Consider the following 11,693-nt stretch of genomic DNA (forward strand, 5'->3'; position numbering starts at 1 on the left):
ACTATTTTATCGATAACATCAGAATTTATGTGTAAGCGCTAAATCTTACCAAATTGATAGTTAATTTTTTTTGTTTTTTATTTTTATGAAAAATTCGCCGTAGCCTTTTTTAAGCTTACTTAAAAATAAAATTTCTTATTCTTCTCCCTATTGTTCGACTTCCTGTGACAGTGATTCACGAAGGGGCGGTTCACTTCTTTTCGAAGGGTTTCAAAGAAGCTAAGAACTATGGTGTGGGGACTCTTCCCCAATGATCCTCTTTCTGGTACTACTTTCTTTTCTTCAAACTTTTCTCTTCTTCTTCTTCTTCCGACGAAGCACTGTACATGTGATTTTGTGGTCATTCCATAATCGGATTGACAAATAGTACTTTGCATCTTAGCATTTAGGGTTTATTAGTATATTATGGTATTCCATGAGTTCTTTTCTAATTTAATTCTTGTTGCAGGTGAAGATAAGTACTACATTTTCAAAACTGGAACTTATAAAGTTGGTCGAAAAGGTACTTTTTTTTTTTTTTTTATGGTTCCTACTAATTACTTTTGGAACTGTTTTTTGACCAAGTACTTTTTTAATCTCTTTGGCATAAGTTTTTTGTAAGTAGTTAATGCTTGATGCATGGAAGAAAGAAAACGCAAAAATGTAGAGATACACTTGATGTTGAGCTGAAATTTCAATTTTGTTGTAAATTAATTGAGTTGTCCTTGTCCAACTAACAAATATGGGATAGGCTCTGATGTTATGTTGAATTCCATGGCTATCAGATAGAAAAGAGAGTTGAGAGAAGGTCGGAAGAATGTAGATTTGATAGAGATAGAAATTAGAATGAGAGAAGTTGATGTAATACAAGTGATATTGGTTTATGTTAGAGTAGCTAACTAGTAACTAATCTTAACTATCTAACTAAGACAATATTATCTCTAATGATGAGGATCACAGTCCTGAGTAGTTGATCAAAGTGATTCTCATCCAATTTCAGAACTTCAACCTTGGGTTTCATCATTTTGTTTTCTTAAATAAAAAGTTGTTGGTATTTGCTTGCAGGTTGTGATGTAATCATCACTAAAGATAAAGGGGTTTCTCGGGTTCATGCAGAAATAATTGTTAATGGGATGAACCTGTTAAACTCTTTACCAAATGAACGTTCTCGTATGTCACCAAATGTACAGATCAAAGATTGCTCCAAATATGGGACATTTATTAGCAAGAATAATGGACACAGGATGAAAGTTCATGAGCTTCCAAACAAAGAAATAGCTTTGGACAATGGCGATCTTGTCTCATTTGGTACTGGTAGTGCTACCTACAAGTATGTTAACTATCTAACTGTTGAAGTTTTCTACTCCTTTTGTTCTATTTGCTTTTAATGTTTAGAAAATCCTTGCAATGCTTTTGTAGATCTATGTCATATACCTAGATGCAATCTCATGACATCTAACTGTCTTTCACTTACATGCTCTCAAGTCTTAACACTTCTAAATTTACTCTGGCAGGTTTTGCCATGTCCCACTTATGTTTTTCATTTGTTCCTTGGACAAAGTAGATCAATCTATTGAAGAGAAAATTTCGTCAATTGGTTAGTGATGAAAATCCTTATAAAGGTTCTTCAGTTCCTATAGTTCATGAGTAAATGTGCTTTCAATTTGCTTTAACATGTGTACGCACTGCACATGATCTTGTTTTGGTATGGAAGAAAGCACTAATATTTTTGCCAGAATCAGGGCTTGCAGTGTGAAAAGAGATAATAGGTTCTGAAAAGTTGTCACTAACTTGCTTTATCCCTGTTAGTGATGCAATTTTGGTATTATCAAATGTTTAAATTTTGGTTGCTTCAAGCCTTGAACAAATATTATTAATTGTGGTGGGAAACTAATAAATATGCTGGTAATGGGGTAGAGTTTGCATATTGTTGATAATGACTTGGCGAAATAACTTCTGTTATATAAATTGAAATCAGATAAGTCCTTGGCCAGTTAGCTTATCTTGCTCCATGGTTATTACGTTAGAAGTCCTTTGCTTAATGAAGCATTTGCTTTGTCTTAACATGAATAGTGACCAACTTACACTTTAATTTTCAGGTGCTGCTAGTACTTGTACCTTAAGTGAAGATTGCACACACGTTCTGGTGGATCAACTCATGCCATTGAAAAAGGATATTGTTGATGCTGTTGTAGCAAAAAAACATTGTGTTCTCAAAACATGGCTTGAGGTATAGAAGCATTCAGTGATTGTATTGATCATGTCAGTTTCCTGTTAAACAATTACTCTGTTACAGCCAATGGAACAATCATACTTATCGAGATGTTATAATACTGCTGCGTACTTGCTTTTCATAATCATCATATTCATATTTTCATGGTTGATGTTGATTATTTTCTGATGTATTTTAAATGAAGTGGCCTTTATGATTGCCGTAGCAATTTTCCTCAATAAAAGGGGTGACTATGTAAACAAGAGTTGACATGTAGGGATACATAGCTCAAAACATCTTATGCAGTTTATACCAATGTAGCAATAATATATTTCAATTCTTGTTACCTTCTCAAACAGAGTGAATGATTTGCTATGTTTCTTGTTCTAAGCGTAATTGTAATTTTTCATTTAACTCGTGGAACCTTGTACTTTGTCATGAATTCTCATGATTGCATCTATTTTCTACATTTTAGAGTCATGTCATGCACAAGGAGTCTAGTACATGTTACATATTCATTCATTCTTCTGTGTTTGTCAGCTGCTTAGACCTTGCATTGTATATCTGCATTTGGATTATTGATTATTCATAACTCAACAGCCATAACATACTATCTAACATATAGTCATAGACCAGAATATGAGATTCTTGAAGGATTTTAGTGTAGAACAAGATAAGCTGCTTCACTCATGTTGAAAGTTTCAGTTCTGAGTTCTGACCATTGTTTCCTTTGTAGGATTTTGCAGAAAAGAATATTGTCACTGATATGCCTAGCTGTTATTCGTAAGTGTTCCTTCAACAGTTAACTTTGGATTTGGTATAGGGAGCTTGTCATTTATTGCTTTTTTACACCATTTAGGCTAACTAAAGATTCTTTCTTCTTTTCTTTTTGTATCCCTTTGGTCCTTCTCAACCAGATATATACCAACGGTGTCAGTGGAAGGAATATCTATCAAAGTTGCTGACCCTAAAACTCGTGAAAATTGCTTGAAAGGATACACGTTTTTGTTAGAATCTGTGCATATGGTATCTATTTTCTGGAGCCCTTTATACTCACCAATACCACAACTTAAGCATAATGATTAAGAAATTTTTTTTTTCAACACAAATTTCAGCAACAAACAAGTTTCCGAACCTATAAGATAAACCGATATTGCTACTTTTGGGCATAACATGTCTTTATAACCTACTTATTTAAGTCTTTTCTCTGCCTTACAGTACAAATTCAGGGATCAGCTCAAATCTTTGTTGGATGTCACTGGTGCAAAAACTGTCTCCTATGAATATTTTTGTTCAAATAGTCAGGTATGTTTTTTCATTCACTTTTTTCTTCTTTATGTTTTTCAATTTTGCAAATTACGAGGTGGAATCATCAACTCTAAAAGTGAGATAAGTAGGTTGAATAATGTACCTGCCTCTAACTCCGTGGATGTTTATATACATTCTATTCTATGTGCCCTAAATGAGCATTTGGAATAAATAAATAAATAAATAAATAAAATATGTAGAATCTCATGTCTTATCTATCATAGACAGACATCGTTTACAGTAGGACATATTGAAGTGGTAGATCCATGTTGGTTACCCCATCTAGTACCATCTTTTTTCCTTCAGCCCTCTTTCTCAATCTTGCATTAACCCAAATCACATATCACCATATAGCAAAAGTTTTCTTATTATCAAAAAGAAAAAAATTTCAGCTTGCAAATCTGATTTGCAATAGTCTTGTGTTTAGACATATGCTCTGGCCAATTATAATCTCTTATTAGAAAAGATATATACTTCATGATGGTAATTCTCATTTATTCCATGTAGGGTTCAGATTATGGAGACGATAATCGTTTGGTTTGTGTCATCCCAGGGGTACCAGCATGCAAATCTGATCGCTTCAATAAATTAAGTTCTTTGCTTAGAGTGAATGAGATGGATGTAATATTTGCTGCTTTAAGTGGACATCTTGATCCATCGATACTGAAGTCACCATGCAGTAAGTACCGCTTAGATATATCTATTTGATTAAGTTTGTACTTTACCGAGTTACTATAACAAACTGTGTGTATTGCTGCAGTACTTGTTTCATCTTCATGCTCCACAGACGAGACAGTGGTAGCAGATTCAGATACTGAAGTTGAAACAGCCACATCAGCCCATGCAACTGAGACATTCCTCAACGGAAATACCATACAATATGTTAAAACTGAAGCATTGGATGATGATTCTGGCAGTATGGATAATAAAAAACATGAGAAAATGGAACCATCCGCAGTTGATGTTTCTACCAGATCAACTGACATAAAACAAGCAAAAACAGCGTCACCCTTGGATGATTGTTCTGCCAAATTGGAAACTCATGCTATGAGCTTCAGAGATGGTAGTGGTAGTATAAAAGTGAAGAAAGACAAGGTTGATGATTATGGAAGTGGAACTGCAGATATTATTTATAGTCAAGATTTAGTTGTCCGAGATGTAAACAGAGTAACTAACATGAGTACTGCACAAAACAGCAGCGTTCCAAATTTTAAACATTTTAGAAAGGTTGGTATGGTGCTATCTCTTGCATAATAATAGCTACCTTATCATGTGAAAGCTGGACCTTGCAGAATTGAACATATTTTGGCTATCTAGTTCTTTTTTGTGACTTATCTGACCTCTAATTTCCAACATAGTTTTTTTGCTTCTCACAAATCAACTTATTAAATTTTCATACGGTGTCATGGCTATTGTCACTTAATGAATCGCATGCCTAACTATTCTGGTTTTCTTTGGAATGGAATTGCAGACACATACTCAATCTGGTAATAGTTTCGAAAGTCTTGTTCCGTTTGCAAAATATCCATACAAGTAAGGATGACACAAAATCTAATTTGTATTATTTCAAATAAAATCTGGCTAGCCATATTTAATTGCTTTTCTCGTAGTAATAAGTTGTGTTATATTTCCTTGTTTTCTACCCCAGGGACTCTGATTTTGGGAATGATGAGGTACATGAGTCTGTGAAAGAGGAAAAACGGCGGAAGAAAATGGAAGCTGTGGCTGAAGACCTTTTTAATAATGAGAAGGTAAGTTTGATACTCTTTCCTTGGGTCCATATTTAAGCTTGGCTTGTTGTATCTGCCTTAACATCATACGTGTTCATGCTGCAGGCAAGAAAGCGAGGCACAGCTGGTTCACTTCGTGGGATCCTTATTTCGTGAAGGTAATCTTCGGCATTTTTTTTTATGTGTAAGACTTGGTAAATACTGATGAATCTTTATGTATTCGAGCACATAGTGTGTCGAAGTTACCAAAATAATCTCAAATCAATTACCAGCCATGACAGATGAGGATAAAAACCAGCAAGTAGGACCAAATTGTCATTTTGCAGGGCAAAGAAGAGAGAGAATTTACACTCAGGTCAATCCTAAATCAGTAAACTTTCCACTACTATTCCATAGATGTACCGGTTTTGTTTCTACATATTCTCTGTTGTCTATGTCTTTATCCCAGAATTAGAATGTGAATTATTGCAATGTTACTATTTTTCAGAAAAAATGTGTATAAAATAGATTGTGTAGAATTATTGCAGTTCGGTACCTTTGTTTTTGATTGATAATGAAGTGATTGGCGTTTGAAATATATCTGGTTTCAGTTGGTGTAACGTAATCTCTGCCTAACATTGTTAAGCACTCTTTTAGGGTATATTTTTCTATCAAGAATTACATCTCCGTTGCAATAACCTCTAAAAATTGGTACAATTGAAAATCAAATGTATTTAAACATATATGTCCACGTATAAGGATTTTTGGCTGTACTAGTATAGTTTATTTATTCATTCATTCATTTGAGAGTTATTATTAGATTGTTGGAGAAACAGAAACTAAACCTACTGGAAATTACCGGAAATATAGTGAGTTTGAATTGAGAATCTCCACTGAATATCCGTCCTAATAATTGTAGTACTATTTTGTTTTCAATTAAACATTTCTTTTTAAAACTTATTGGTCTGAAGTCTGAAGTCTGAAGTCGGACATTTTGCATCTGTTCTTCGTTTATTTATTACTAGCATTTATGCCTGTGAAACATCTCAGGTTAATTCTCACAGGATCATCAATGTCAAAATGATGATTATCCAAATTATTGATTGTTAAAATGAATCTAATTAATGTTTTATTCTTTTCCAATTAATCTTAAATAAATTTCAGTTATTTTTTCCCCCAAAACAGGGGGGCAGATAAATCAATATTTGGGGTGAGCTCTTTATAAATTTTAGTATAAATTCTATTTTAAACTTCAATTACATAATGCGCTATGATATTTTGAGGTAGTTCTTTACTAAGATAATATGTACTCTCTCTTTCACTATATTTATGATACGAAAAAGGAGGTAAATAAAATACAAGAATTAAAATTGAATAAGAAAGATAAATTGAAATTAAAAATAAAAAAATAAAAAAATAAAAAAAGATAAAAAGAGAATTATTCTATCTTTTATTCAATTTTTTTATATAATAAAAAAGAGATTCACTCAACTTAACTTTGTCTACACTATAGTTTAAGAATTGAATCGAAGAGAATTATTCAACTTTTTATCTAATTTTTTGATGCAACAAGAGAACTCACTCAATCTTATTTGTTTGCACTATAGTTTCATCACAAAACCAAAAAAAAAAAATTCATACCTCTAATCACTCTATGACAACTATAATAATTTAGAATGTATTTATAATCTCATATTAAGTTAAATAAAAAAAATTTTAAACCCATTAAGATAAAGCTCAATCTAATAACTAAATAAATAAAATTAAAATACATAAAATTAAACATTCTAATACTTAAAAATATAAACTAATAACTACTAAATTTTTAAACTCTTCATGTCACAAATATTTAAAATACATATCAATTTATTTCTCTAAAACTACCTATATATTTAATATTTGACCATGTTGATATTAATGAGGTTGTATAGTTAAAATAATTGAACGTGTAAGATAAGGGAAAAAATACTGTCAGAGATACTTAGATAGATTTAGTTATAATATTAATTTGATCATTCAGCATTTCAGATTTAAAAGCATACTTTAGATCTGGGAAAGGCTAACCAGTTGGAAAGGACGGCTACTCAACGGGGCGGGAAGACTCTGTATGATCAATTCGGTAGTAGTTGCTATTCTTACTTACCACATGTAAGTTTTACTCTTTTTCAAAGGGATAACAAATTCTATAGCATCTATGATGAGAAATTTTCTTTGGAAAGGTCAAGCCAATGATCGGGGGCTAAATCTTGTTAGTTGGAAGGTGTTGGTCACCTCAAAGAAATTTGGTGGTCTGGAAATTAGAGATCTGTTTTGTATTAATGCTGCTCTTCTTGAGAAGCTAGTCTGGCAATTTTTTCATCATCCCCACAAGCTATGGGTTCAGCTGTTGGCAGATAAATATCGATTTTTCTTGAGTGACGATTTCAGCTGTTCTAGCGATAACGGGTCTATATTTGGAGGAGTCTGTGTAAAAGTTGGGATATTTTGAAGGATGGTTTTGATTGGTGCATCGGAGATTTGGATCAAAATTTTTGGTTCTCTAAGTGGAGGAAAGAGGGGTCGCTCTGTAATGAGATGGATTATGTTCACATTTCTGACTCGAATCTCCGGATTTTAGATATTTGATTGGGGAGAGAGTGACACTGACACCTTAAGAATGTCTATTCTCCTCTTCAACAGTTTTTGTGTGACAGCATTCTCTCCTACAACCCGGATGTTCAAGCAGGTTCAGTGGTAGGCTGGACTTGGATCGGGGGGCCGGCTAAGGTTTATGATGCTCATACTGGTTACTATTGGCTCAGCAAGAAGATGTTTGTCTAGGAGAAGAGAGGAATTGGTTTTAGCTTTGACATCATCTTGTTCTGGAAAAGATTAAATTCTTGGGGCTTGGCTTTGCCCACTGCTATTTTTCGTTTCAGTAGAGGCATGTCGCCTTCGGATAGTTGCCCCAATTACTTGATTTGCCAGGAAATAGTTTCTCACTGTATGCAGAATTGTCCGAAAGCTCAACTAGTTTGGCAGATGTTGGGAGTTTTCTGCCATCTTCTAGATTTGAAGAACTGGTTCTTGTCCCATAGTAAAGAGCATCCTTTTCGATTCTTTGCTGGTCTTTAGTGGATTTAGAGAGCGGGAAATAATGAGATTTTTAATTACCATGAGTCTTGGCCTCCATTTAAAGTGGCTAGTATGTCTTTAGCCTTGGAGAAAGAGTAAAATATCTTTGAAGTGAATCGAGTATCTATTCCTTTTTCGATTAGTTGCTTTTGGATTTCTCCCTCGATGGGTACTTTTAAGATCAATTGCGATTCTAGTTATTCGGGATCTGGTGATCGGATGGGTTTTGCCTGTGTTAGTAGAGACTGGAATGAAACTTGGCAATGAGACTGTTTGGGAACAATTGAGAGTAGCAATATTCTTCAAAGAGAGTTATTTGCTATTTGGAGAGGTTTTCTTTTAGCTTGTGACTTGGAAAAAATGACGTAATTTGCGAAACGGATTGTTTAGAGACTTTCAATCTTGCCACTAATTTTCATGATAATGTTGGTCATAGATTCACTGGTGCTTAAAGTCAGAGAGATTATAACTTGGAAGTGGCACGTTGATATTCGTTTGGTCTTAAAGAATGCAAATACAGTGGCGGACACCAAGGCAAAGATGGCGATGAAATTTCATTTTCAGCATGTAGAGCTTCCAGTGCCTTGGAAGAAATTTGAGAGGAGTATCCAACGGGACTGTTCTGCACCTTTTTAGTCCCTTAAGACTTTATTTTTCCCTTTTTGTTTGGTTGTTTTTCTTACTTACCCGTCACAAAAAAAACATACTTTAAATAGAAAAGCTAAATTAGGTCTCTAACTTTTTAACTCGGATACAAATAAGTCTTTGACTAATTAATAATACAAAAATATTCATCATTCTCTAAAGTACGAAACATTTAAATTTATTTATTCAAAATATATGAGAACAAACAAGTCTTTAAAGAGATTTAGATGTCTCGCTTTTTAAAAAGTGATAGATGATTTTATATTTTCAATTAATAAAAAATTTATTTGTCTTTGAGTTAAAAGTCAAAGAGATTTAAAAATCCTGAAACATGTTCAAATATCCTGCATTTATTGAATTCTTATGAAAGCATCAGTTGTCAGAGGGTAAATCTTAATAAATCTGCTGTATTCTTTAGCCACAACACTCCGTCCACTACTCGTACACTACTGGCTAACTCTATGAATATTAATCATATTGGGGCTCAGGATAAATACCTTGGTTTGCCTTCTACAGTCTCTAAATCGAAAAAGGCTTCTTTTAGTATGATCAAAGAAAAGGTTTGGAAAAGAATCCAAGGGTGGAAGTGCAATCTTCTTTCGTCAGGTGGTAGACACGTATTGCTTAAGGCAGTGAGAGAAGCTATTCCTATTTATACATTGTCTTGCTTCAAGTTGCCTGATGGTTTAATTTCGGAAATTCACTCTCTACTTTCTCAGTTCTGGTGGGGACAAAAAGGTTCTGAAAGGATGATGGCTTGGATTAGATGGGACACTATGACTCGCCCACGAAAAAAAGGAGGCCTTGGATTTAAAGATCTCAGAATCCAAAATCTGGCGTTTTTAGGCAAACAGTTTTGGCGACTTGTAACACAGCCTACTTCTTTATTATCCAAAATCTTAAGAGGTAAATACTTTAGCAATGGTAATGCTATAACGGTAGAAATTGGAGTCTTACCTTCTTAGGGATGGAGGAGCATACTGGAAGGCCGAAAGATTGTTGAAAAAGGTCTTAATTGGGCTGCGGGTACTGGTGAGAATATCCGAACCTTTGAGGATCCTTAGCTGCCTCCTTCGTATCTTTTAATGATTTCTGACATGCCAAATAGACAGGCTATTTCTGAGTTGGTTCCAAAAGTTAAAGATCTAATTACTGAAGATAGAAATTGGAATCAGAATCTCATTCAAGAATTATTTCCCCAAGACGTTGCAAACAGGATTTTGTCAGTTAAAATTCAGCAGAGTAGGGACAAATTGCAATGGGATTTGAACAAATCCAAGCAATATGATACAGTTTCAGGTTACAAAATTAGCTATTTATTTTACCATCCGCCTCTGGAGCTTTGCCCTAATTATATGCAGCAGAAAAAGCCGTGGATTGATCTATGGAAGTTGAACTTGCCTCACAAAATTAAGCTATTTATCTGGAAAGCTCTCCATGGCCGACTTCCGGTGCTTGCTCAGATTCATCACCGCATCCCATCTATATCACCAATATGCCCTTGCTGTCATGAAGTAACGGAAACAGTCACTCATTGTTTGATCAATTGCTCTAGAATTAAAGACGTATGGTCTCAGAGTTATCTTCGTGACTGTCTTCCCCCTCAGAGTTCTAACGACTTTTGGACATGGTGGACTGCATCAATAGAGATACTTAACCCGTTGAAGAATGCTGACCGTAATCCTCAATTGCTTGCCATCATTTGCTGGAACTGCTGGAAAGCTCGCAACCAGTTGATTTTTGAAGGTTCTACTTCTATGCCGTTTGCCATTCTAACAAGCTCTGTCAAGTTGCTCCGTGAAATCCAAAGAACTCCCAGTTTAGGTCGTCATCTCCATGAGACTAGCTCTTAGTTGCATTCAATTTGATTTATCATTATTTCTTCTTTAAGATTTTTCTTCGTTTTTCGACCACGCACCGTTGGATGAATACCTTCAGTGTAGTGTTTTTGGGAAATCCCCACCTTTTATTATGCTGTTCTACTTTTGGACATCTTTATATTTTATTTTTTAATAATTAATGAAATATAACCTATTATCTTTGGAAAAAAAAAATCAAAGACCTATTTATTATTTTTTCTTAATTCTTTTTGAAAATCTCGGTTATTCAAATCAAAGACTCTTTTTAGGCACCAATGATAGCAAAAATAGTTGTTCCAATTAATTATTTTGATTGGAGTATTAAGTTAGATGGTGTTGTGACTGAATCTAGGGAATTTAGATCTTTTAAAGTAAAAAAGTTGATAAAGTGATAAAGTGAGAGATTAATCACTATTAAATTTGTAATTTTTATGAAATATATGTTCTATTATCTTAATTTAAAAATGATTAACTCATCACTTTACTACTTTATTATTTTATCAACTTTTTTACTTTAGAAGATCTTGATCTGTACCTAGAGATAGGCACATAGTTTGAGTGAGATTTAAAACAATTATTAAAAAAAATATTGCTCTAATCTCTATCTCTAAAATTTTTTATATCTTGTGTCTTTATTTTTTAGAGATACTGAAGAGACTAAAATTTTATATTTTATAACTAAAATTTTAGTTTTAATATCTGGCCACTAAATATAATACTGAATTTAAGTCTCTCAATCTTAATTTCAATCTATAAAACTAAACACTACCTTGATGATTACACAAGAATCTAATACTACTTTTGGTTAAAAAATAAAAAGAAAAGTGATATTAAGAAAAATATTAATTATATATATAAATTAGTGTC

At 33.5% G+C, this 11,693-nt stretch overlaps 1 protein-coding gene across 2 annotated transcripts; it reads left to right on the forward strand.

The window, feature by feature from the left end:
- Window positions 106–5,828, forward strand: LOC107609407 (nijmegen breakage syndrome 1 protein). 2 transcript variants are annotated; one of them, XM_016311366.2, is made up of 14 exons: window positions 106–265; window positions 449–502; window positions 1,045–1,309; window positions 1,494–1,576; window positions 2,079–2,209; window positions 2,928–2,974; window positions 3,109–3,217; window positions 3,410–3,496; window positions 4,007–4,178; window positions 4,260–4,726; window positions 4,971–5,032; window positions 5,148–5,250; window positions 5,335–5,387; window positions 5,502–5,828. In XM_016311366.2, exons 1-13 carry the CDS (start codon window positions 229–231, stop codon window positions 5,383–5,385), a joined length of 1,668 nt encoding a protein of 555 aa, XP_016166852.1. In that variant the 5' UTR covers window positions 106–228; the 3' UTR covers window positions 5,386–5,387; window positions 5,502–5,828. The 2 variants fall into 2 exon arrangements, with proteins under 2 accessions (XP_016166852.1, XP_016166850.1); XM_016311364.2 differs by having other exon boundaries at window positions 5,462–5,824.

This window comes from Arachis ipaensis, chromosome B07 (genome assembly GCF_000816755.2).
Source record: "Arachis ipaensis cultivar K30076 chromosome B07, Araip1.1, whole genome shotgun sequence".
NCBI classification, from domain to species: domain Eukaryota; kingdom Viridiplantae; phylum Streptophyta; class Magnoliopsida; order Fabales; family Fabaceae; genus Arachis; species Arachis ipaensis.

Bases quoted from the DNA above. Each gene is read 5' to 3' on its own strand.
- LOC107609407 (XM_016311366.2), top strand. From the start codon at position 229: ATGGTGTGGGGACTCTTCCCCAATGATCCTCTTTCTG. The intron at 4,727-4,970 runs GTTGGTATGGTG...ATGGAATTGCAG, and splicing joins ATTTTAAACATTTTAGAAAG to ACACATACTCAATCTGGTAA. The intron at 5,033-5,147 runs GTAAGGATGACA...TTTCTACCCCAG, and splicing joins TTTGCAAAATATCCATACAA to GGACTCTGATTTTGGGAATG.